This window comes from Mauremys reevesii, linkage group 6 (assembly GCF_016161935.1).
Source record: "Mauremys reevesii isolate NIE-2019 linkage group 6, ASM1616193v1, whole genome shotgun sequence".
Lineage (NCBI taxonomy): Eukaryota > Metazoa > Chordata > Testudines > Geoemydidae > Mauremys > Mauremys reevesii.
In genome coordinates, this window is record NC_052628.1 from 15,691,409 (window position 1) to 15,719,382 (window position 27,974).

The window sequence follows — 27,974 nt, forward strand, 5'->3', positions numbered from 1 at the left end:
TATAGTCCAATACAAATCTTTGATGATAATATTAATAGAAATATTTTCATTGATAGGCTTGGTAGAATTCAATTTTTATAATAAATTTGATGGAAAATATCAGTTTGTTTTTAAACTTTTTATCTATTTTATCAATTAACATTTTCAGTTGTGCAAAATTATGGGTTTTAAGAATTTTTTAAAAATTTTTTTGTTGATTTCGATTTTCAAAGTTGCGAGAAATTATGGAGGGGGAGCAGATAATTATTTAATGACCTAGACACAAATTCAAAAACTTAAAGCTTATAACAATTAAAACAGATTTTCAATATCATGTCAAATTATATAAAGTAAATATCTTTAAATCAAACTGTAGTAAGGCCGGGGCTGAGGGGTTCGATAAGGGGCAGAGGGTCTCAGGGGTGGTCAGGGGCTCCCTCCCGTTCAGGATCTGGGAGGGAAGGAGCTGTGGGAGGGCACTTTTAGGGGCCCCGCAGTCCCAGAGTGGCCTAGGGAATTAATTGGGGGCCGGGATCAGCCCCTTCCGCTTCCCTCGCCCCGTCCCCAGCCGTGTTGCTTGGGGGAGGAGGCTTGGGGGAAGGGATCCCCCCGCACTCACCAGCAGTGGCGAAAGCGGAGCAGCCTGGCCCCAGCCCGCTCCACTCCACCAGCTCCCAGCTGCAGCGCTCCGCTTCCCGCCACAGGTGAGTACGGGGGGCGTCCTTTCCCCAACCTCCCCACACTCACTGGCGGCGGGAAGTGGAGTAGCCCAGCCCCAGCCCGCTCCACTCCGCCAGCTCCCAGCCGTGGGGCTCCGCTTCCCGCCGGAGGTGAGTGCAGGACCTTTCCCCAGCCGCCCCCAAGCAACATGGCTGGTGCCGGGGCAAGGAAAGCGAAATGGGCTGGGGCCCATCACTCCGCTTCCCGTTGCAGGTGAGTATGGGGGGCATCTTTTCCCCAACCTCCCCGCAGTCACTGCGGCTGGGAGCTGGCGGAGTGGAGCGGACTGCAGCTGGGCTGCTCTGCTTCCCGCCGCTGCCGGTGAGTGCCTGTCAGGAGGTGGGTGAGGGGTGGATAGGGGTCAGAGCAGTCAGGGGACAGGGAGGTTGCATAGGGGGTGGAGTCCTGGGGGTGATTAGGGACAGGGTCTCTGGAGGGGGTGGTCAGGGAATGGGGGAGAAAAGCAAGTTTGATATAACGCGGTCTCACTTATAACACGGTGAGATTTTTTTTGTCTCCCAAGGACCGCGTTATATTGGGTAGAGGCGTATTATCGATGGAAATATTTTTAGGTCAGTTTGTGTGTGTATGGTGAAATTAATGTTTACTGGCATTTACCAATACAAATCGAAACCTTCCAAGCCTATTTATATAGCACAACATATGTGTACAATTCATGAGGGGTGATTTGGATCAATGTGAACAGTTCCTATTAATACAAAAACATTCTTCTCTGTTTGATGGTTTTGTAATGTGAAGCTGGGGAAACCACCAAACTCACTATTTCACTTGGTACTTAATGATCTGGACTGGAATCTCAGATGAGACCTATATACAATGAGCACGCCCCTTCCCATGTGACTTTCAAACACATGGTCACCTTTGAATTGGAAGTTCGTAGTTTGTCTTAACACTTTGCAATATCCATGTGTATATCAGGCTTTCCTGTATCCAGCCCAGTTGTGTTCAAATGGTACTTTAAAGGGTAATAGACCAAATTAAATATCTCAGATGAATTTAAGCAGTTAAGTCTGCCCATGTGGTGGTTGTAAGAAATTTATAGATGCTAATCTGATACTGCAGCTTTATAGAATTTTAATGAATAACTTCTCTGTTAAATAGTAGTAGATATCAAAGTGATTCAGGGTTCAAAGTCATATCACATCTTTCACTTGGGATAAAGTTTCCATCATCTCTATAGAAAATTAGTAATCTGGAAAGAATATGATGGTGTTATGGTAATGATGGTGTTATGGTTACGTCTAAGATAATATTTTCATTTCAAATGTGTATTTGATCATTGTAACTTTCTCAGACTATTACACTCTTGGTCTGAAATGTATTATGCTTGGCCTCAGCTCAGTGGGGTGCATATGTGGATATGTGTTTCTTGGTGGCATGTGTGTTAGGATGAGACACTTAAATGTAGGTATGTGTTTCGTTTCCAAATAAAAATACACAGTGACCTCTCAATAAGGAATACTTTCAGGGCAGGAGGGCAGGGACTGGACGAAGAGGAGGCATGACTTTAATGCTGTATAACCCAGTGTCAATATCTAAACCAGACCATTCATTTATCAGTGAGAGGACATGTTTCTGACTGTTGTGTAGTGGCCAGGAATGACCACATGACATATATAAAACACCAAGCCTTGAATAAGGAATCTTTAACTGTGCCAGAGGTTTACGAGCACCAGGACTCCAAGAGGCCAGCTCTGTAGAGTTGTCCAGCTGTCATGGAGTTTAGTATGACTGCTGCCATACTTATAAAATAAATTTTGTGGGAGAACAAAATATTTTTTGAATCTTGCTGACATCCGCATACTTGCTATCACTCTACACTGCCCTGAAGCCCTATAGTCTTCTCTTTGTCTTAGAGGAACATAGGATGTTTCAAGGGTTACATGCTGAGGTCAGTGCTCAGTATATTTGAAATTAGACCACTTATTCGGGTGCTCAGTGTGGATGTAGGCTCGGCACTTAGCATACATTTTTTGCCAATTTAAGTATATATATGTTTGTGTGTGTGTGTGTGTACACACACACACACACGATTCAGGATATTCAAATGTAAGGGAGGCTTAACCAGCCTTTGCTCTTCTTCTCTGTGTGCACATGCATTCATTAGAAGATCACACAGCATGGGAAGTAAATAATAAAATACTGTGAAACCTGTTTGAAGCAACCACTCAGAGGATTGCCTGTTGTAGACGGGCCTTGGTACAAGTTTCACCTGTAATGGAAAGAAGCTGACTTTTTACTGTACCACTTCTTCAACAAGACAGCATAACTAAATAGAATGTTTATACTGTTGTGTTGAAATTACACATTTCCTGTACAGCCTTAAATAAACCTGCAAAATTCTGCATGTTGTGGGATCATGGAATGAAAGATCCAGTTGTATATACAGGGGGCAGACTTCAGGTTTATGATTCCTCTGCAGTTAAAATTTCAACCTTTATATTGCAGTTAATGTAAAACGAATATATGTCTGTATATTGCTTTCCTCTAAGCTGTTTGACTATTTTTAATTTAGGCCTCTCAGAAGAAAACCATCATTTTTAAAAAACGTGACAGATACCTTAGCCAGAATGCCATTTAAACTGAACTCTCAAATTGTTTCAGTGAAATTCTGTGAATTAGTTTTGGGACACTGTATATCCTAACATTATACGTTTAGAAATATATTCTAATAAATAAATTAAAGCCTGAATGCTTTCTTGCACTGAGATACCCTCAGCTCAGAAGTGAGGGAGTGTGGCATATTTACACAAACACTTAGTTTGGAACAAGCTGGGGGTGAAAATCTACCTTGCATTAGTGTGCCGTGTTCTATGTGTCTGTATGGGCCCTGCTGCTGCATGGTAAAAGTTCCCTAGTGTGCACTGATCTACTTCCATTTCAAAGCAAGTTAGATCAAACCACACTAGCGAACTTTCGATGCACCTTAGCAGGGCCCATACAGACACTTCAGGCTCGTCTATGCTGCCTTGCAGTTCAGACTATGGGGTTGTGAATAAATAGTGAGCCACTAAAGTGCTGTGCTGTAGCTCCGCTGTGTGGACACTGCAGGTGCAAACTGAAAGTTCCTAGTTCATGTTAACATAGTTCTTGTCAAACTGGTCTACATTAATGCGAACTAGAAACCTTTTAGTTTGCTCCCACAGCATCCACATAGGGGAGTTACGGTGCAGCACTGTTCGCATTGCTATTCGTATCCTCATCGTCCAAACTGAGGGCCGGTGTGGACATGTAGCCCTAGTGTTTGGGTAGTGCCAGGTAGGTTTACACCTAGAGTTGCTGCAAACTAAGTATTCCTAGAGGCTAGCAATCAGAGGGTTAATTAGAGGCCCCTGATTCTCTGAGCCAATCTGCCCCAGTTCCGTTGTATGATAGAGTAGCTTAGTATCGGCTCTAATATACACCAACTGGAATGGTCCCCAGAGATTATGCCAATAGAGGATTGCTGGTTCTGTGACAGCTGAGAACTCCCACAGGCTGTGGGAATTATCAGCTGACAAGATCCAGCTGCTTTTCCAGCCCTGTTATGTGTTGTTATGCAGGAGATATTTTTAGGGAACTAATTGTCATAGTATAATCTGCACCACCTTGATATTTTTAGAACAGCAGATATCGAAGATATGGGATGCATTTGGGCACAGATATAAAGGTATCTGGATCATTTAGAATATCTTTCAAGGAGAAGTGTACATGTAACGTTAAAACTTCTGGAATAGACTTCAAAGCTAGGTCAGGACACTTATTCAATTCAAGTAAAATGTCTCAATATACTTTAAATTCAAGACAGATTTAAATGGTTCCTTGGCTTCTTTCCCAAGCTGCTTAGGGTTTGTGACATTTTTAGGTTCTTGGTATACATTATAAGTCCCCATTTTCATAGCTTGGTAACCAAAGAAAAAATATTTTCTGCTCTCAACCTTTGTTTTTGGTGACTGGCTGTTGGAAGAATTTGTTCCTCTGATATAAATGGTAGATTAATTGCTTTTCATTGAGGAAAGTAGTGTTGTGGGGTTTTTTTTGCTGTTCATGATAAATTGTGGATTAAAGGAAAAATGCAGTTGTAATAAATAAATGGTTTTTTTTGTTTTTAAATGAGACTGTTAAGCCTGATGCTTGCCTGATGTTAAAAGGGAACTAATTAGGCATAATGTACTACTGTATACATAACCACTTTTGTTGGATTCTAGTAGGTCTGAGGTTTAACTTTATTAAAGTCCATGGAAGAATGTCAATTAATCTGATTTTAAAAATATAATAGTTACCTTGATTCATTTAGGTTCCTGCTGTGTCTGGATTTTAGCAAGGGTCAGATGAGAACATGAGAGGATTAGGGAATAGCTTGTTCCTACCTACAGTTGGGAGGATCAGGCAGAGAAAAATGCCACAGAGTTACTCTTGTAACTTGAGAAACTCTCCCTCGCAAGTAAAGAGAAAAGCAAATAGGATGTATAGTAATAAAGATGCAGTCAATGAATATAAGCAAGGCATTGTTTACAATCACATAACAGAAAAAGTCCATCTAAATATAGAGTACATAATCCTCCCACAACTGCTCTGTGCTATCTGTTATTTGCACACCTCCACACCAAATGTGGTTGCATTTCAGCGGTGTGTATGTATATATAGTTCAAAGTGTTGTGGTATGTTTTTTCAATGAAAAATAATTGTATGAATGTAAAATAAGTAGTTTTAATTATACAACCTGTGTGTAGTTTTTATAGAGCACAATTTATCTTTACTTACGTATTTCCTTATTTATTTGCATATTATCTCTTCACCATAGGCTTGTGAGTTGCTTCTGGTTTTTGTTTTTCTATAAACACAATGCCATTGATTGATACATAACTGGCTACAAGTAATTTAGGGACAAGGTAATTTGGAATTAGAATATCTGTCCTGATTCTGGAAAACCTGGCACCTAATACAGATCAATCCCATTAACAGAATAATTTTGACTTGTTTTCTGTTGACTTTAATGTTGGCTGTCACTTACTTTTAAGGTGTGATATATGGTAATACTGTTTCACACTTTTGTGCCATTAGTTTCAAAATGCTGATTGATTTGCCTTTGCTCTGTTTAAGAATGTTCCACTTTTTTAATCTTCTAAAGATTTTATTTCTGTAGTCAGATTAAATTGATGGAGTACAGCTTCTTTTCCAGCATTTGTTTCATATTTAATCTCATACAGCCCTCACTGTGCTGATGTACTAATAGTAATAAAAGCGCTTCAAAACTAGATTGTAACTCAGACACTCCTCACAAATACATATTTTTTCTACATCCTCCTAAAACTGGGACTGCATAGAATTAAAAGTTAAATCAGGTCAGGTTTCAGGGTTCTCGGGGGGGGACGGGACGACATTGTGGTAGGAAATATGACTCATAAGGACATAATAATTAATGAAATGGAGTTAATGGTGGCCACTGCTAAAACAGCATGTCTGTTGCTTCCCATCTCATTTTTTATTTAGCTGTGCATGCCTTACTACTTCTGATTAGTCTAGAGTGTTCTGCAGCCAAAAATCTTGGCTATTAAAGTGTTTAAAATTGTAAGCTTGTCAATGTTTCAACTGCCTAAAACAGAAGGGGTGGGGACTCATTCTATATTTCCCTAATTTTTTTTTCCTCCGGGCTTCTTGTTTTCAGGGCCTTGGATGTTACCTACTGGTAGTTCTGCTTGAAAGCTCACATAATGCAGATGAAAAGAACATGCTAATTCAGTACTCTTCATCTGCCTGGAAAACTGGATGAGAATCTCACTCCCACTTCAGCCCCTTTTACACAGGGTAAAGGAGCCAGAGCAGCATAAAGAAACTGTAAAAGTTGCAGACCTGGCCTGGGGAGAATTCCTTGGTTCACAAATTGAAGCAGACAGCCACACGCTGTTCTCCGGAGACTCCTTTTGCAAGGACAGGCTCTGAGGGTGCAATTGAGGGTTGGAAGGGTGTGTTGGGGTTAGGATCACAGCAGATAGTACTGTAGAGATCCTGGGGGGACTGCCATAACTTAGAACTCTAAATCAGGGGTTCTCAGACGGGGGGGCATGACCCCTCAAGGGGTCGTGAGGTTATTACGTGGGAGGTTGCGAGCCGTCAGCCTCCACCCCCAAGCCCCGCTTCTCCTCCAACATTTATAATAGAGTTAAATATAAAAAATGTGCTCTTAATTTATATGAGGGTGGGGGTCGCACTCAGAAGCTTGCTGTGTGAAAGGGGTCACCAATGCAAAAGTTTGAGAACCACTGCGCTAAATGATGCTGGGGGATGCTCCACAGCTGCTCTGGATATCCCCAAACCAGTAGGGTGTAAGATTGGTTTAAAGCCACCTTAACCTCTAGCTGTGGGTTGTAAGTTCTGTGTTGTGCCTCTAAGATGCATAGTTCAGAATCTCACTTCTTTTCTTTAATGTCTGTCTAGACCATAAGGCAATCAAGATGCTTAGAACAAGTTTCACTTGGTCCCGTGCATGGATATGCAAAACTTTGCTATTTCAGTAACTATTTTAGAACTTTCCTTTTGGTACTAGCTTTGAATCATCCGTTAGCATCTTAGTAGTATGTTGACATCAAGCATTTTAAATTATAAACATAGATTTACATCAGCCATTAGTGAAAATTATAACTTCGGGTTGGGATACTTTCGTATTCAGTGTCCATGAATCTATTGGCAGGGAACATATACACAGTAGTTGAAATAGTGTTTGGGCGGGGTTGGGGTGAGAATGCAGGTATTGCATAGTTGTGTTATGACATTTCAATTTGTGAGATTGATTACTTGGCATTTTATAACTTGTGAATGGTTTATGGTGGATCATACTTATTTGGTGAAATATAGCATATATCATGCTGTCCTCTACAAAGGATAGTGAATGTGGAATAATGTGTTACCAGCTTTTAAAATGTAAAACAAGCAGGACACAATACTTAGTGTTTGGGCTGTGTTGATTGACTGGAAATGGAATTGCACTTTTTTGTTTTTATGGTTAATGGGTTAAAATAGTGTTTGTAGATTGCTTGAGAAGGAGTTATCTTTGAGATATGAGTTTTGAAATGATTTCCAATTCAGCTGATGGATGGCACAGTGAAACCACATACCCAATAGCAGAAAAGTTAAGGGCTCAATCCTCCTTTCGTTGAAGTTAATAGAAACAGGATTGGCCCTTTAGTGCACAGTTTAGGTCTAGTTGAACAGGGCTGAATCAATTTGCAAAGTTTTGGAGAATTAATTTTTAATTACAAAATGGGCAGAGATGAGTGTTGCTGTTAAATAGTAGTTTTATTTTTCTGAACTTGCAAAACAGCAGGTAAATATCACAGTATTTAATGTTTGAGCGGTAAGTTACATTGATGGTCAGCATTTTTCTGGGCTTGTGCTTTATTTTCACAATTGATTTATTTATAACTGTAATTCAGACCTGAAGGAGAATGAACGACAGTTTTCCAAAATAGCCTTATGAAAAAGTTATGGCAGGGCAGTTTCAGAACACACATCATTTCAAAATATGCAATAACAGCTGAAAAATCACCCACATAAATTCTATATATTTTTTTCCCCTGAGTTTAGCATTGGCTTTTATTGCAATGGTTTTCAAGTTTACCTTTTATTAAGTTGGCTGTCAGTCAGCCCAGATCTGTCTTGGATTTGCTGTTTTTTATATAAATGTTTCCCAATTTATATCAGAGCTGTTTATTTCCTCTCCCTGGATATATGACTTTATGAATACTGAATAGCCCCTGGTTGCAAGCAATTAATTCTTCTAATATCTCAATATTATTTTGTTTCTGTCTTCCTGTGTTACCTATATCTCTAGCATGTTGTCAGCAAATCTGATCATGGTTGATAGCAGTTTAACAAAATATTTTAAAATCTGGGAAGGGAGAACTCTATATCCAACTCTAAAGCTAGGTAGCCAGCACGATTAAAAACAGCCATGACTTACAAGTAAAGTAACTAACCCTAGAAGATTAGAGGAAGAGACCCTTTGGTCTCCAAATTGCAAACCATTTTCTTTTAAAGTAAATGAAATATTCTAGTTTAATTATTGCTTGCCTTGTACTTAAGAAGCTGTGCTTGATTTTGCTTCTGTAGTTGCATGAGCTGGATGTGCAATAATCACAACCTTTTCATTTTATTATTAAAATGTTTCTGGCAGTCTTTAGGCCCTGGTTATTTTTCACTCCTTAATGTAACAATTTTTGGACTTTCTCTTTCAGGTTATGCTATGTGTTTTTTCAACATAGCTATTAAAGGGATCAAAGAAATTGATCAAAATGAACTACTGTCCGCTTTTGTATTTATAAATGTGTGAGGACATTCTTAATTGGGTGTGACTTTTAGGAATTAGGGCTCATTGGAGAGAAAGAAAGAAAAATAGACTTTTGGCGCTCCAAGTCTGTGATTTTCTTGTTACCAGTTTTTAATTATTTTTTTTCAGGTACATGCGGGGTCGTTTAACATATGATCAAATTAATGGAGTTGTTCAAGATTTGAATAAAGCCGTGGTTAGCAAATATAAGATCTTACATCAGCCGATGAAATCTATGAGCTCTGCTGTCAGAAATCTCTACCACAGATTCCTGGAAGAAGAAACCAAGGATACTAAAGGTATTCTTTTTTAATTTATACATGTATTTATAAAACTTTCATTCTTCTTCGAGTGCTTGCTCATATCCATTGCATGCTAGGTATGTGCATGCCATATGCACAGTTGCCAGAGATTTTTCCCTTAGTGGTATCTCTAGTACTGCCTCAGCGGTACGAGGGGTGCTGCCGGCTCCACACTCTCTCAGTTCCTTCTTACTGCCTGTAATGGTTGCTTGGCGATCACCTCAGCCAGAAGAGGGTCTGAGATCAAAGTCCTGACATCAGAACCCCCTTATATGGTGTTCTTGAAGGACTAGGTCCAGCTGTGCCCTCATCCAGCCTTCCTACCAAAGGTGGTGTTGCAATTCCCCCAAAATCAGGACATTTTTCTGCCTGTATTCTTTCCAAAACCTCACAAGACCACTGAGGAACATCAGCTCCATACGTTAGATGTTAGGTTGGGCCCTGGCCTTCTATATCGAAAGGACTACACCCTTCAACAGGTCTATGCAACTCTTTGTGGCAGTGGCGGAAAGGATGAGAGGGCTGCTAGTGTCATCCCAAAAAATCTTGTCCTGGATAACTGCATGTATCCGGGCTTGCTACGAGCAGGCGAAGGTTCTGCTTCCAGCCATTGTGATTGCTCATTCCACGAGAGCTCAGGCTTCATCATCAGCATTCCTCACGCAAATACCAATCCAGGACATTTGCAGAGTCGCAACATGATCATAGGTTCATACCTTTGCATCCCACTACGCCATCACCCAGCAAGCCCATGACGATGCCAGTTTCAGAGGAGTGGTGTTGCAGTCAGCACATCCATAAGTTCTAAGCCTGCCTTCGATGGTACTGCTTGTGAGTCACCTAGTATGGAATGGACATGAGCAAGCACTCGAAGAAGAAAAAACAGTTACTAATTTTTTGTAACTGTTGTTCTTTGAGATGTGTTGCTCCTGCTCATTCCATGACCCACCCTCCTATTCCTCTATCGGAGTTATCGGCAAGAAGTAACCGAGCGGGTGCAGAGCTGGCAAGACCCGCATACGTCTATGGCTCCAGAGGGTGCTAGAGCTGGTCCTACAGATACCACTAAGAGAAAAATATCTAGCAGCTGTGCACACGGTGCGCACACACCTAACATGGAATGGACATGAGCAACACATCTCAAAGAACAACCGTTATGAAAGATTAGTAACCTTTTTTTTTTATCAGAGCATCTGGATGTTGTGGCAGAAATGTACAAGAAAAAGGGAAAGGTTTTCTTAAGTGACTAATGATTTTTGAGTGCCTTCATTTTTTGGTTGTCCAACTTGAAACACCTTAAAGGGGCCTTATTTTCAGAAGGTAGATGCTCATTGATTCTGATAACTAGGCCCTTCAAAGAATTTTCAGTTTGGGTGCTCCAAAATTGAAGCATTCAAAATCTCTAGTCACTTTTGAGACTCTTGGACATGCTATAAAGCAGTCTCAGATGGTGAGTGTCTAAATTAATAAATTGCAGATATGCCAAGATGGTTAATATTCTGTGCACAATCACCATACTTGGACTTAGGGGAACTTAGCTGACAATGCCCTGCCGGCACCCTCAGGCACTATCCACAGCAGACGACCAGCAAATGTTATCTGCCACAATGGGACATGGGTAGAAAGGGGATTTCTCAAATAACTGGGTCCCAGACCTTTAAGGACTCTCAATTTGTAATCAGCATATATTACACCCTCCTTATGAGAGCGACTCCAAGAGCTTGGCTTGTTTAGCCTAATCAAAAGAAGGCTGAGGGGAGATACAATTGCTTTCTAAAAATACATCAGAGGGATAAATACCAGGGAGGAAGGGCAGTTATTTAAGTTAAGCGTCAATGTGGACACAATAACAAATGGATATAAACTGGCCATCAACAAGTTTAGGCTCAAAATTAGGCGAAGGTTTCTAACTATCAGAGGAGTGAAGTTGTGGAACAGCCTTCTAGGCCAGGGGAGCAATGGGGACAAAAACCTAACTGGCTTCAAGACTGATCTTGATAAGTTTATGGAGGGGATCGTATGATGGGACTGCCTACAATGGGATGAGGCCCATCAGCGACTGCCAGTAACAAAATCCCCAATGGCCAGAGATAGGATAATAGATGGGGAGTGCTCTGAGTTACCACAGAGAATTCTTTCCCACGTATCTGCCTGCTGGGTCTTGCCCATATGATCGGGGTCTAACTGATCGCCATATTTGGGGTCGGGAAGGAATTTCCTCCCAGGTCAGATTGGCAGAGAGCCGGGGCATGGGTCACTTGCAAGTTTAAACTAGTGTAAATAGTGAATTCTTTGTAACTTGAAGTCTTTTTAAACCATGATTTGAGGACTTAAGTAACTCAGCCACAGCTTAGGGCTCTATTACACAGATTCTGTGTGCTGCAATGTGCAGTAAGTCAGATCTAAACCCAGGGTTGTGAGTTCAATCCTTGAGGGGACCATTTAGGGATCTGGGGCAAAAATCTGTTTGAGGATTAGTCCTGCTTTGAGAAGGGGCTGGACTAGATGACCTCCTGAGGTCCCTTCCAACCCTGATATTCTATGATTCCTGCGGCTTTTTGCAGCACATGATATTAAAAACAGTGTGATTTTAATTATTAACCAATCTAAGTTATTAACCAGTCAGGATGCTTTTACTATGTTATTAACCATTTAAGTTACCAACTTGCACTAAGTTATTAATTTGTTTGCTGTGAGAATATATATATATATATATATATATTCTCACAGCGTGATCATCAGCATCTGGGAGGATGAAAACATACCACAGGACCTCCGCGATGCTACTATTGTCTCTCTTTTCAAGAACAAAGGCAGCAAAGCAGAATGTGGAAACTATAGAGGCATATCCCTCCTCTCCGTTGGTGGGAAGATCATCGCCCACATCATCTTGAACCGCCTAATAGCCAGTATTTCCGAGGCAAATCTACCTGAAAGTCAATGTGGTTTCCAACCTGGCTGGAGCACAGTCGACATGGTGTTTGCTGTCAGACAAATACAAGAGAAGTGCATTGAACAGAATATGCACCTGTATGCTGTCTTCATAGATCTGACAAAGGCGTTTGATACCATCAACAGGGAAGCCCTTTGGACCATTCTAACACGACTTGGCTGCCCAAGAAAATTTGTGCAGATTATACGCCTTTTTCATGACAGCATGACAGGCGAAGTATTGTCTGCTGGAGCCACATCAGCCCCCTTTAACATCACCAATGGCGTGAAACAAGGATGTGTTCTCGCTCCTGTCCTATTTAACCTGTTCTTTGCATGCGTCCTTAACCATACAATGAAAGATCTGGACCGAGGTATATACTTGAAATACCGGCACGATGGTTCACTTTTTGACCTCCGTCGCCTGAATGCAAAGACTAAGACAGTGCAGAAACTCCTTCTTGAGGCACTCTTTGCCGACGACTGTGCCCTCATGGCTCACGCTGAAAATGATCTTCAGCACATTGTCAACAAGTTTGCTGAGGCCTCGCAACTCTTCGGACTAACTATCAGCCTCGGAAAGACAGAAGTTCTTCATCAACTGCACCTGGATCAAATGCTTCTGTCCCGAGAATCTCCACTGACGGCACTCAGCTTAAAGTAGTGGAGAACTTTACATACCTGGGTAGTGTCATATCTTGTGATGGATCACTGGATAATGAGATCAACGCACGAATATCTAAAGCAAGCCAGGCACTTGGCTGTCTGCGTGTCAAAGTTTTAAACCACCACAACATCCGGATGTCAACAAAACTGCTTGTGTACAGAGCTGTTGTTCTCTCATCTCTTTTGTACGGGTGCAAAACATGGACACTATATAGGCGTCACATCAAGCAGCTCGAAGCATTCCACATGCGCTGCCTCCGCCACATCATGAAGATTCACTGGCAAGACAAAGTGCCCAATCTCGAGGTCCTCAAGAGATCCCAGATGACAAGCATCGAAATGATGATCATGAAGTCACAGCTACGTTGGACCGGTCATGTCAGCCGCGTGGATGGCAACAGAATCCCCCACCAGCTTCTGTATGGTGAGCTCTCCCAGGGCATCCGGCATATAGGTCGTCCATGGAAACGTTACAAGGACACCACCAAAGCCAATCTGCAGTACAGCAGTATCAAACCTAGGGACCTTGAGGATGCTGCCAGCAACAGAACACAGTGGCGTGCAACACTTAGAAATACCTGCATCACCGTTGAGGAAGACCGCTGCCGGCGTCTACAAGAGGCACGCGAACGACGTCACAGAGCACCAGCAGCGCACAACCCACTGACCGCGAACTTCCCATGCACCATCTGCAGCAAAATGTGCACCTCTAGAATTGGCTTGTACAGTCATCAGAGGGCACCCCATGAGACCAGCAATAGATGATCTGCACAGATTTGTCATCATCGGATCGATGGACTGCCGAGAGAGAGTGTGTGTGTGTGTGTGTATGTGTGTGTGTGTGTGTATATATATATAAAAATTTCACACTACTGTGGCTCTTTTGGGTAATGTTGATCGCTGATTTCGCTCCTGTACTAGTGTAGGTCTGAGTATCACTGATTTAGTTAATGAAGTCTGGGCTCTAGAATTCGTGTTATGATTTTATTTTATATATAAACAAATTGGTTGTTTCTAATACTTCTACTTGCTATTAGAATCATAAAAATGTAGGACTGGAAGGGATCTTGATAGGTCATCTAGTCCAGTCCCCTGCACTGAGACAGGACTAAGTATTATCTAGACCATCCCTGACAGGTGTTTGTCAAAATCTCCAATGATGGAGATTCTACAGCCTCCCTAGATAATTTGTTCCAGTGCTCACATATCCTTACAGTTAGGAAGTTTTTTCCTAATGTCTCACCTAAATCTCCCTTGCTGCAATTTAAGCTCATTGCTTCTTGTTCTGTCCTCTACTTATACCAGATTTCACTATAAGCTTATCTAAGTTCTGTGCATTAAGTGACGTGGTGATCTGAGATGTAACTGGTAAACTAGGGTCTTTGGAAGCAGCAAATCTGTGTCGAGAGTCCAGGGGCTGGATGCTCCAGGGAGATGCTTGGAAGGCTTGGTGGTTGGAATGTGCCAGTCACTAACCCGTAGAGTAACAGCAGGCCTAGAGGGGAGTGCTTGTGTTGTCTGTAGTCAGTGAAGTTGAGGAGCTGACCCCCTGGCAGTCACAGAAAAGGGCTTTCTCCCACTAAGGGCAGGTGGTAGTGAGGTGCGTCACAACCCTGGGTACTTCTGGGAAATGTCACACGTCGTCCTAGCAGCCCCTCCAGTATTTACCAGCAGAATCTCCAGATAATAATCTCAATAATCTACCTGGAGGTGACAAAGGTATAGATGGCAGTAGTGAGGTCTGCTTCTGAGGAGAAACATCATCATTCACTGGATAATCTTAAATGAAAACAGGCCCTACTGGTCACTGCAGATACAGTATCTGGGAATCCAGAAATGGACAAGGATCGAATGTTTGCTGCAGTGCCTATCAGCAGTGACTCAGACACATGTATTGTTTGGTGGTTTTGTTTTTTAAAAACACCTAATCAAACAGTCGGCCTTCAGTCCCAACATGCTATGCAGAAGACTTTGCTGAGTAACCATGTAATCTCTTTGCTTTAACCCTTGACCTGTTTACGCCTTTGTTGCATCATGACATAAATTTAGCCCAATCTGGCAAATACATTCAGCACCCATGTGGATGTAGTTGGAGAATTGGGGCCTTAGACTGTAAACTCTTCTGGATTGGGGCCACATAATCCTATTTGTATTTGCACTGTTTGGTGGACTTCTTTATCCAGCATCTAGAAGTATTATTTAGGATAAAGGATTTGTGGTCTGGCTGGATAGTTTCACATTTCAATTTCCCCATAAAAAGCTTCCAATGCAAACAGGTATAGAAACAGATATTCTTCATCTTCATGTTGTGCTAAAGAAATAAACTGTCTTGCTGGATACTGCAGTTTAATTTAGAATTTGATGTATAAACTGAATTTGAATTTGTGACTATAAATAGCTTTTATGCTAAAGTAACATTATTTAAATTCTGTCCTCAATCTGTAAAAAAAAAAAAAAAAAAAAAACTGATGTAAGACAGAAGTGAGCTTGAGCCACAAAACAGATCTGGGTCTGCAGTTGGGGAAAGTCTGGCTAGACTGCAATGGCTTGATGGAAAAGGTTGGGCTGTCATGTGAACCTTATAAAATACACCTTTCTGTTCTATTGAGTTCAGTATAGGACTAAAATGAAGCAAAATGTCTGCATGGTTTACAATATGGTCTTAATTGTAGCCACAGATTTTTTAAGATATATAGCATTGTGCATCTCTAGTTCAGTGTTTTGACAAATCATTTTAAACAGCAGCAGCTGTACATTTTCAGTGGCAGAAAATCATGTTTACCTCCAGCATTTAATTTTAGAAAATGGTCAGGAACAGAACAATTGTGACAAAGTGTGATGCCAGTGCACCACTTGGGAGCTGCCTGAATGTATATTTCATCACCAAGGTAAAGTGATGGTGGAAAAAGATTGGGGTGTTACATTTTGAAATGTTAAATAAATCCTGTAAAATATTTGTTTCCATCTCAATGTGGTATGTTTGTTCTCCAGGTGAATTTTTTATCGTGGAGGCTGATATAAAAGAGTTCACACAACTGAAGGTGGATAAGCGCTTTCACAGCATTCTGAACATCCTCCGGCATTGCCAGAGAGTGCGGGAAGTCCGTGGTGCACGACTCGTCCGTTACGTTATCTGCTAATATGATTTTGGACTTGATTTTGCCCAGGATGAAGGGCATAAATATTTTGTTAGGCATAAGGATTTGCATGCCTTCAGAAAGTCGGAAGACACTATACACAGAAATTCCCTACTCAGTTAATTTATTTTCTAAATGACAGTAATGATGAACAAATATCTAGCTCGTTGATCAGGCATCCACTTTGAATTATTATAAGCCTGGTTTCATATGCATTCATTCTCCGGGATTAGAAACATCTGAAGGTCTTGAACTTTTTAAAGTTGTTTTGATTTGAATTGTTGAGTTAGGCTACTGTCATTTGATTCTGGTGTCTTGTACTGGCCTTTACTCCCATTATAAATAACCAATCCAAGGTAGAAACAAATGTAATTGACACCCCAGTGGTTTCATGCGGTTGTCAGGTAGATGTCTTAGCCACCCTACAAGTGGTGGCCTGAAAAGCTGCAATCTCAGCAGTGTAATACTGCTTTTTTGTTTATATAATGGAGATTGTCCTTAACAATGGGTAATTGTTTGGGGATATGCATTTCATTTTGTGAATGCATCAAACTGATTTCCACTCTTCCGCTTTTTGTACAATCTTTTTCTTCTAACCCTAAAATTGTTTTTGGGGTTTCCAAAATGACCCAGGCATGCAGCTCTGAAGTGGATAAATGCTTCCAAACTTGATGATGATGGTTCCATAATCTATTGGTTTTTCACATTTCATCAGTCAGATTTCTTCTTCAGTCCAACCCATTTAATCAAAACAAATACTAGAACCATGATAATGTAACTGAAAATTTTGGCTTCTATTTTGAAAATATTTAACACTGACTGCTCTTATTCTAGAACATTGCTTACCCACTAGCTTCTATATAACCAATCTTAGAATAGATTATTTGTTTTTGCAATAAATTCCAATGTTGCAGGCAGTTAAAGATGTTTTTGTTTGACAAAAGTTTTGACAAAGGTTATTTTCCTTCCTTGGGCCTGTACCTGTTGTTATAGTAACCAAGTAGTCTAAAATAGCGTTTTTTGTATGTTGCCAGTAATAATGAGAGAGTTTAATGAGCGGAAGACCCTGACTAAACCTTGAACTATTGAAAGGTCAATAAAGAAGGCTGGGTAAGTGCTCAGTAGGTCTGGATTTGTTTTAGTCTTTTACTGTCTGAGACTCTGATACTGACGTGATGAGACCCAAGCTGTAGTCTCCATTCTGTGTAATATTTGAATGAATGTTGTGTGTTGTTCAACACAAATGCCATAAGTGGAAAGAGTGCACAATCTGAATTTCAGTTTGAGTAGCTGTCAAATGGGTCCATCTGTTGTACACTAAACTTTTAAGAAGACATGAAGTGAACCAGGGAGATCTGGCTTCATGGATCATTGGCTTAATTCTTACTGGTTTTCAAAAGCTTTAATGATTTTTCTCTCTGAATTTCTAGTGTCTTCTGAATTTTTGGTAAACTTTAGTCTCTGCACTTGAGAATTTGTAGTGGTTGTGACATTATTTGGCTAGCACAGGCGCAGCTCCTTGGGTGCAAGCAATGGTGGAAATGTTAGTGTAGGCTCGACCTGTTTAGAATAAAACAGGGACTGTTTCTTTCTTCTGTATAGTACTATGTCCACTGGGCCCCAGCACAGGCGATGCTCTCATCTGCTTTACACTGCTCTATGAGCACAAAGTAGTCCTAAACCCAACAACCTGCCCCCTAGACAATCTCCCTGGTATAAGGGGTAGTTCTCTAGGTTATCAAAGATTCACCATAGTGGCTTCTACTTCACCCTGACTTTTGACTGGTGGTGTAGGTGGTGTGGCTAAAGAAGGGCACATGGGCAGCCTATTTTGTGCCCTAGATCTGTTGGCAGCTGGTGCAGCTTAGAATGGCGTGAAGAAGTCACTTTAGTCCATGCCAGCGTACCTGATAGAGTAATCCTACAAACAGATGGGGTATTGCCTTAGAAGTAAGCCTATAATCAAAAGGATTTTTTAAAATTTGAATTAATGTTTAACATGTAGTTCCCAGCCCTTAGAAGTCAACCTGCTCTTTAGTTGTTGAGCAGAAGCAATGTGCACAGCACTATGCAGAACACAGAGTCTCTATCCTGGGCCCTACCCTAAGGAGCTTACAGTCTAAAACACATCTATACCAGAGTTACTCTCACAAAGATGGAGGACCACATAGTGGGGGCACGGAGGGTTCATAGCTCTGAGTACTGTTCAGAGGGAAGGGAGAAGCGGAGGGACCCACAGTCTTACTACAGACTTAGGAGTTGAAAGTTAAAGGTTGGGGAAGGACTCATAATGGAGTGAGCTGACAGGCCAGCTATGTCTCAAGAGCAGTGCACAAGAGGGAGGAAGAGCCCTTCATTGCTCTTAGCTTTCGGTAGCACTCTCAGTCTAGGATTGCTAACTCCAGCAGTCATTGTGTGCTCTCTTCAGCCTCTCCTACCCTACATCCGGCATGTACCTCTGAGGGGTAGCAGAGGAATGGGTGAGTGGAAGAGCATGCAGTATACCCTTTGTATTCTCAGGAGTGTTTCAGAGGATAGATTAAAAGCTTAATATCCTGAATCTATCATAAAAATAAATCACCTCCATCATACAAGTCCACTGGCTCCCCATTCATTCATGCCTTCTATTTTCAAAATCCCCCTCCATAAACTCACTTCAGCCTATCTGGCAGACTTATTTTCTGCCTTCTCCCTCTGCTTGTCTTGGATTGACTTCTCTTCTGTCGTCTTCCCACCAGGCCACATATTGCTGAGAACGTGTGTGTTTGCAGATGAACACTGGTGTGATGGATTTGGAGCTGCTCTGTAATAATTTATGAATACAGTATGTTGACCTGGTTAGTGGGATGTTTACTGTATGAATAGGGTGGTTTGGTTTACAGGGGGCTGTAGAGGAAAACAAGGAAGAAAAAAAAATGGCTCAAGATAAGCCGCTTCCCAACAAATACTTAAGTTGTTAAGAGACAACACCAGGGCAGGAAAAATCCCCAGGAACACAGGAGATCAAAAGAACAGGGGCTGGCTTAGAAAGGAATACTTTTTCTCCAGGGGAGGGTTGTTCGAGGAATTTAGGGTCCTGCTTACCATCAGAGAAAAGCAAGGTAGAGATGTATGTAGATTGTTTTAAAATCCTTTTTCTCTAAATGCTTTGTTCCTACTGTTAAAGTAAACAGTAATTTGGTTTTAAAAGGTTGTCTGGTCATTCTATTCTCCACTGGTCATGGGCTTTCGAAAGGAAGAACCATTGGTGCTCAAACTCAGTCAGACCTGCTTGGTGAGCATGGTTGATCCACAGGATGCTGTCGCCCAGGGCTTCATCTAGGAACAGGTAAATTATGGAATTCCACCCTCAGAGAGATGAAGGCACAAGGCGAAAAACCTGCAGGGTGCAGTTAGACACCAGAAAGGGGACAGAGGTGCAGCTAGTCCTGTAACCAAGACAACTGGTTTAGCTGGGAGCATATACAAAGATTAACCTTTGTTTCTAAAATAGGGCTGAGCACAATTTTTTGTCTGCTTGCAGCTTGACCAGGTTCACCATTGATTCAGCTGCACCTGCTGCTGACAATAGGTCATTTTTCTTGTCTAGACCAGGTCTGTGACCTATAGCTAGTCTTCTGTTGGTCTCACAAAGAAAGTCTTTTGGGGGGCAGATCTAATGGAGACAATATACGAAATAAAGTTGCATTATCTTTGCCTATTCACATTTCTTAACTTCTTAATATTCCTGCCAAAGTTTGTTTTGAGAGACAAGGTAGGGTGAGATAATATGTTTGATTGGACCAGCTTCTGCTAGTGAAAGAGACAAGTTTTCGAGCTTGCACAGATCTCCCATCTGGTCACTAATATCCTGACCAGCATGGCTACAACAACACTGCATACAAAGTGTGTTCTGTTCAATCATTATCACTTTGGTTGCGTTATTATTTGTTTTGAACTGAGTAAGCTTGGTTACCTTGCCATGCTAGCTTTTTTCCTATCTCTAATCCTTTTAACACTCTTGTTCTGGGGAATGCACGCCTTCTGTAATTAACAGGATATTAGTGAGCAGCCTTCATTCTGTTACTCTGAGCTTTTAATTTCCTAAATTATTTTCCCTGAGGCTGATTCTAACAAAATTTCCTCATTTTAAAATCCCTTTTCTTGAAGTTTAGTGCTTCAGTGCTACTGCTTTAGATTACTTTTCTGTTACTCTCTAGAGGAAATATAACCACTATTTCATAGTCACTTTACTCAATGGCAAAACCATAGTAATGTTCTTCTGTAGGCAGTTTACACTGAGTTGCAGGCTGGATCAGGGACACCAATGCATTACACCAATCTTGTTTCTTCACCTTCTCACGATTTATTGTTTCTACACTCAAATCACTCTTCTTACTGTGTTACAGGGATACGTTATCTGGAGTCACTCTTGAAGTACAAACACCCAGCTTGTCTCAGTTTACGTGTATTTACCCCTTTTTTGATTGGTCAGCACTCACCAAATCTTTCCTCTTATTTCCATCCATTTGGCAGCAACATTAAATGTTACAGTGAGAACCTTTGTATAGCAATCCTAGCAGATGGGTGAGATGGCATAGTATAATTCATTGCCCAAAAACTTCATTAATGCAGACTTAAGGTTGCCTAGTGCTAACTTGTGATTTTTCAGAATGTCAAGTTCACTGACACTTAGACATCTGAAAAACAGGAAATAATACAGTTGAGGTAACACAAACTTAAACCCCTGTACAGGGAAACAGAGTTACAATACACACTAGCCCAACCCCACAACCTTACCTCTGTCCTTTTTGAGTGACATCCAACCCATCCTGACTTACTTAATAGCACTTTACCCTTTCATAGAACATGGAGCACTGTGAGGAGAGAACAAAGTTTAAAACACCCTATACTTTATCTGTTAGAGGAATGTTGCATTCTTGTGGCTGAGCCATACAGAATAAGGTACCTAATTAATAATATATGGAGATATACCTATCTCTTAGAATTGGAAGGGACCCCGAAAGGTCATCAAGTCCAGCCCCCTGCCTTCACTAGCTGGACCAATTTTGATTTTGCCCGGGTCCCTAAGTGGCCTCCTCAAGAACTGAGCTCACAACCCTGGGTTTAGCAGGCCAATGCTCAAACCACTGAGCTATCCCTCCCCTACTGCAATCAATACTTTTGAAAAGCCTGTAAATAAATTATTCCTGCTGTTAAGAAAGGATTCTTTCAGAAAGCAAAAGACCTAATCCAGGGGTCTCAAATACGCAGCCTGCGGGGTTATTTTCTGCGGCCCGCGTGCTCCTCACACCCCCCCACCAGCGTTTACCTAGAGCGGCTCCGGCCCGATGCACACCAGGGGAAGGGCAGGCTCCCTGCCTGCCTGGCCTGCCCCTGCACCGCTCCAGGAAGCGGCCGGAATGTGGGGAAGGGGCAGGGGGCACAAGGGTCTGTGTGTTGCTCTTGCTTCAGGTAGCGCCTCCAGCAGCTCCCATTGGCCGCGGTTCCCCATTCCCGGCCAATGGGAGCTGCTGGGGGCGGTGCCTGAAGCAACAGCAACACGCAGACCCCTGTGCCCCTCCTCCCCCAGGTTCCGAACGCTTCCCAGAGTGGCGTGGGAGCAAGGCAGGGCAGGCAGGCAGGGAGCCTGCCTTGAGCCCCCTGCCGTACCCCATCCTCCTCCTGCACCCCGACCCCCTGCCCTGATCCCCCGCCACACCCCACACCCCTCCTGCACCTCCTGGAGGCAGGGAGGGGGTGGGGATTTCGGGGAAGGGGTTGGAATGGGGGCAGGGAAAGGGTGGGAAGAGGCGGGGCAGGGGTGGGGCCTCATGGAAGGGGTGGAGTGGGGGCAGGGCTGAGGGTGGCTTGGGGGAGTTGTCAGTAATGCGGCCCTCAGGCCAATGTACTAATCCTCATGTGGCCCTTGTGATCATTTGAGTATGAGACCCCTGACCTAATCCCACTGCCTGTGTGAGATTTATGATTCTCTGCCTCCAATGATTTCTTTATGGTAGGATTTCATAAATGGGCATCAAGACAAATTCAGATCAGAATCTTGCAAAAGCTGAAAAGTGACTTCTCCCAAATGCGGTACATAAATGGCTCTCTAATGATCTACCCAGCTTCTTGGTTTAAAAGAGCACAGACACTCACACTCATGTTTCCGATGGGCTTTAGTGTTTTATTAATAAAACAAGGAAACGTCTTAGAACTTTAGAGACAAAGTGAACCAGTCAAACAAGAGAAGAAAAATCCTATTCAGTTTGCCATTCTGTTGCTGGTAAAATGCCTTTGGTTAAACAGAAGGCTTTGATTGAAGGTGAATGTTGAAAGTTTTCATGTATTTCATTCAATATGCAGCCTCCTGTTACTTTGGGAGCTTGTGGGGATGTAGCAACTTGCACAATAGACAGCACCTGTTTCTTTTTGTGCGGACAGTGGGAGGGAATAAAGCAAGTATTTAATTTACATTAACACTGGCTATCATAAACCCCATCTCATTAATACCAGTAAATAAATACAGAAACCTATGAGAGACCCTGAGAAATGGAAATCACCTTTTCTGGGTTAGGGTTAAAGATTTTTGCTCTCACTTTTAACAAGCAAGTGAACCCTTGAAGTAGTGTTTAATGATGCAGAGGGCTTCATGCTATGCAGCTGACTGCAGGATTGGCCCTGAGATAACACCTCACATGGGACTACTTACCAGGTAGTAAGTGTAAGTGTTTGCAGGATCAAGCCTTCAGTTAGTTGGATAAAGGGGCGAAGCTACAGTTTTTTCCCTTTATCCCCTCTCCCAGGAGAGGTGTGCATGCTTTTATTTATTTTTTTAAACTAAATTATAAAACTGTTCAGCCATAAAAAGATAGATCCTGCTTTGAGGGCCACTTCCATTTGGTGGCACTCACCCTAACTTTCAAGAATCCCCAGGTTTCCCCAGCTATTGATCTTTTTGCTCGGTTTACATGACTTTTTCCCCTAAGTTCCAATCACCTGTGTAACATCACAGGGGATAGCAATGCTGTAAGCTTGGATTATTCATCAGGCTCTTACTGTTTAGAAATACATTGCTCCATCAGTAGGGGATAGCATGGCTTTTGGACTGGTAATGGTATGTAGAGCCTTTTAACTCTAGCTCACCAGTTCAAATCCAGCTCAGGTCAATGGTGACAAAAATGTGCTACTGTTTGGTGGGACTATGTGAAATGAGTTTGATAATCTCAGCTCAGCACCCAGACGACAAGTATCCACATCACAAAATGTGCTTCTAAAATTGACACTATCTGACAGTCTTGCCGATGTTCTTGAGAGACTAAGTGTCGGGAATCGGCCTGAAGCAAAGACAGTCTGGAAGCAGGGCCTGCACCAGAGCCAGTCTCTGGGCTACCTAATGAGCATAGCTGGCCTGTAGTAGTCTGCTTGATTGGCTACACTGCCTGATTGGCTGGAAGAGTCAGCAGCTAAGTTCCCTTTAAGCTGTGTAGCCACGCGCTGCCTTTTAAGCCCTGCTCAGGGCTGTGGCAGGGAGAGATGCCTCTCCCCCAGCACGGACCTGCCATGACTGGGAGAGAGGTGCCCCAGCATGGACCTGCTGTAGCTGGGGGAGAAGAGCCCCTCCCTTAGCCCAGCCCAGCCCCACCAAAGCTGCTGCAGCCAAGGAGAGGCGCCTCTCCCCTGACCCCGAGCTGCTGCAACAAGAGAGGGCTGGGGGGAGTCCTTTGTCCCCACCGCAACCCCTGGGCAGCCTACAGCCCAAACCTCTCATCACTGACCCCAACCCACTGTCCCAGCCCTGAGCCCTCCTGCACCCTGAACCCCTCATCCCTGATGCCACCCCAGAACCTGCACCCCCAGACAGAGCCCTTGTCCCCCCCCCAAGCCCCAACCCTCTGCCCCAGCGCTGAACCCCATCCCGCACCCTGAATCCCTCGGCACCACCCCCACCGCATGAATTTTGTTATGCGCACCAATATGAAGGTGACATGTCACACATCATCTCCATATTGGTGCACATAAAAAAATTCATTCTGCACATGGACGTAAAAAATTAGAGGGAACACTGGGCAGCAGACCAGTTCTTAAGCTCTGCAGCAGTTCGGTGGTTCCTCAAAGCATCCACCCACAGTTGTGACAGCTCCTGTGTCTACTTGTTCCTAGCCCTGCTCCTGCCTGGGCTCCAGCCTTACCCCATTCCAGGTAACCCAGTCCTGACCCTCAGCTCCAATTCCTGGCTACACACTCCTGCTCCAACCACTGGGCTAGCTCGCCCATGTCCTGGTCACTGACACTGAGGACTGAATAGCAGAGACTGGAACTTCTATTAATCGTAATAACCAGAAAAAAGCCGTCCTATTTTTCCTCTTCTGTTTTCCAGTGTGTCTTATCTTGCCCATGCCGACTTTTTCCACTCTAAGGTCCTTTGGAGCTAAGCTGCCTGTGCTTTATTTTGCTTGTGCAGTGCTGAGCCCATTAGTGCTGCATAACAAATAGCCTTAATGGCTTCATCGAAAACCTTCCAGATTTAAACAGATGTCGCGATTTCTTCCTCAGTCTGCTGACACCAGCAGTGATTCACAAGGATACTGAACATGTACGGGAATAAGTGATGACTAAAAGTTCAGTAACTACATAAAAGCCAGATTCTACCCTGGATTTTTATGCAAATTCCCCCTTGGCATCAGTGGGAGTTGTACTATGGATCGAGGGGGATACGGAGTCTTAAATATGTACTGCAGTCCACGGAACATAATTAAAATAGAATTTGGCCCTTTCCATTGAGGGCGTTAGCAGCCCCGGGTTTAGTCACTCCTATGACTCACTCAGTATGTAATTCTGAGATAGTTGAGATAATTGTCCTCTGGGTTGTGGAGAAGAGGGAAGACCTAAAACAATGACTTTAGGGGGAAGGGATAGCTCAGTGGTTTGAGCATTGGCCTGCTAAACCCAGGGCTGTGAGTTCAATCCTTAAGGGGGCCATTTTGGGATCTGGGGCAAAAATCTGCCTGGGGATTGGTCCTGCTTTGAGCAGGGGGTTGGACTAGATGACCTCCTGAGGTCCCTTCCAACCCTGATATTCTATGACTTTTGAGTAAGGGTTGGGAGACTGTGGCCTATTTTGTCTCTTAAAGCTGGAATGGGTTTAGGTCACTGAGACTATCCTGCTAATACCTGAAGAAACCTATTATGTGTTCAGTAGAACTGCTTGTGAGTTGATCAGTGTAGGAGTTGAATTTTGTTTTGTAATGAACAAAATCCTCTAACAACCCAAAAGTGAAGGCAACATCATGATTACCACTGTTTACAGTGGCTGTCTCAGGCTGACTCATCATTGCTGGTGAAGTGGCTCTCACTGTGTTGAACAGCTGCATTACAATTACAGACTAATATTTTATATTTGATATCTGTGCAGCAACTGAGAGACCTAAATAATTAAATTTCCCTGTGGTCTAAACAGAACAAGTAGGTGTCAGATGGGATGCTTTGTAAACATGAGCTGTTTCAGTTTAAAAGATTTGTTGGCATAGCGGTTGCTAGCTGTGCATTTCCATAATAGAAACCACAGTGCTAATCATTAATAGTTCAGCTGAGGCTCAACAAATCAGATTAACCTTTGGAAATGCACTGACTTTTTTATCCTACAAAGCCTTTAGTTTCAAAGGAGTGAAATGACACTAAGATGCTGGTACTAGTGAAACAGACCTATGTATTTCATGTTAGGTGGCACTTTAAAGGGACACTGTCATGTTTAAGCATGATTTTAAAACCAATTTCCTTACCCATGTTACTAATAATCTTAGATCAGTAAAACAAAATTTAAAAAATCTGATTTACTTTTCAGTACCAATGCTGAAAGGAAAGCAGAGAGTAAACACTCATTTCTGGACAATGAAAATAAATTAGTTTCATTTTCTGGCTCTTCTGCACCAGCACAATGCTGCAATGTTTGGGCTCCAAATGCTTAAGAGGGAGTGTTCAAATCCAGACAGGCTGTCTGCAATTCAGCCAAGGTACCTTGAGACCTGGAGAGATTACTGCGAGGCATGAAAGGAGAGTTTTATTTCTGTGTCTGTGACCCTGAGACCCCTTGGTGCCCATAGGAAGAGGGCATAAGGAGTGCATAGGGATTTAGAGGGATCCCTTGGGTCTGATGTCTATGTAAGAGTGCACCAAAGGGTGACGTGAGGTCTCTACCAACAGTCAGTAATGCACTGGCTGTCCTAATCAGTGCAAGATGCGTGTACGGATGATATTTAAGGATGAATTTATACTAAAGCTATGTTCTTAAGGTATTTAAGTTAAGACAGGTCACCAGAAGGTGATAAACAGATTTTGTTCAGACTGGGGTAGGAGATGTTTGCCTCCCTGGTTGATTATTGTGTACTGCATGTCTTACTATAAGTCTCTTTTGATACTGAGCTACCAGATAGGGAAGATTGTGAAGTTGACAAGAGATCACAAAATTTACAGGAGGAAACACAGTGCGGGGTGGGGAGGGTGCATGCACGTCCCCGCAGGGATGTGCTGGCCGCCACTTCCTGCAGCTCCTATTGGCTGGGAACGGCGAACGGTGGCTGCTGGGAGCTGTGGGGGGCCGTGCTTGTGGACGGTCAACGTAAACAAAATGTCTTGCGACCACCCAGCAGATTACCCTGATGGGTCGCGTGCCGAAGGTTGCCGACCCCTGCTCTAGAAGACATATTATGATTTTGTTTCAGATGTAACCGTTTCCAATACTTCTACCTACTTGCTACTATTTGAATCTCTGTTCTTTGTTATGGTTTTCACTATAAACAAATCACAGTGCTGTGAGCTGAGTGGAGCGGCCACCTGATGGGAAACGGGTAAGCTGAGATGTACCATTTGCAGATCTGCTATTCTCAAAGGAATGTCCAATGGATCAGGGACTGGACATGCCAAGGGACATTCAGGTGTCTTGGGAGTTAGGGAGTGCCCATTGCTTATCTGCAGAGGGACAACGGAGCATGTGTAGGGGAGCGCTTGTGTTGCTTGTGCCTGGTGCAATCAGGGAGCTGGCCCCCGGCAGGCACAGATAAGGCCAGTGGTAGTAAGGTGCCTCCCAACCCTGGGTATGCCCAGGAAGTGTCACGGCATCCTACAGCACTTTGCAGCTATGCTGAGACTCCCAGTAAGGATGCCTGGTGGGGTGGTTTTGTGGTGTGTCCACTAGACAATGGATTTAGAACACCATCTCATTTCATCCAGGCTACTGAGCAGCCATCAAGCTGAAACAACTTTTGGTAAATGCCAACCAGGAGCCCTGTTCTCCATACGCCCAGGATACAATTGGCTGCCTTTTACTACAAAAGCAGGGAGTTACTCTTATGTTGTCGTGGGAGCAGGACAATTAGGCTCCCTATGCTAGATTTGATTGATTTTATATCGGAAGTTGCATCCAAATTCCTGCCACATAGATCAGTGGCTATATGTCTCCCTTACTCCCAGAATAGACAGAGCATCTGATTTGTATTCCTGATCTGCTTTTCTTTTCAATTACGGCTGGGCGAAGTGTACTACCTAAACCTCCTCAGTGCTCAGACTGCGAAGTTTTTTTGTTACAGTTAGAACAGTGGTTCTCAAACTTTTGTACTGGTGACCCCTTTCACACAGCAAGCCTCTGAGTGTGACCCCCCTTATAAATTAAAAACACTTTTAAATATATTTAACACCATTATAAATGCTGGAGGCAAAGCAGGGTTTGGGATGGAGGCTAACAGCTCGCGACCCCCCATGTAATAACCTCGCCAACCCCCTGAGGGGTCCCGACTCCTAATTTGAGAACACCTGAGTTAGAACCTAAGGAGCTCCTGCTTTCCTCGACCTAGTCTCTAATCAGTAGGTAGTGCTTCCTTACCTCAGCTCAATCTGACTGTATCTGGCATGTGGATGTCCAGTTTCTAGTGCTGTTGT

At 42.9% G+C, this 27,974-nt stretch overlaps 1 protein-coding gene across 3 annotated transcripts in view; it reads left to right on the top strand.

Annotated features, from left to right (window-relative positions):
• The window catches only part of SKA1 (spindle and kinetochore associated complex subunit 1), a 50,651-nt gene extending 31,488 nt beyond the window's left edge, over positions 1–19,163 (top strand). For all 3 annotated transcript variants that reach the window (XM_039542887.1, XM_039542888.1, XM_039542889.1), the window contains exons 6-7: positions 9,155–9,324; positions 15,916–19,163. In XM_039542887.1, the coding sequence (XP_039398821.1) occupies positions 9,155–9,324; positions 15,916–16,064 (319 nt within the window). In that variant the 3' untranslated portion in view covers positions 16,065–19,163. The remainder of the gene's footprint in view (positions 1–9,154; positions 9,325–15,915) is intronic.
• The last annotated feature ends 8,811 nt before the right edge of the window (positions 19,164–27,974 follow it).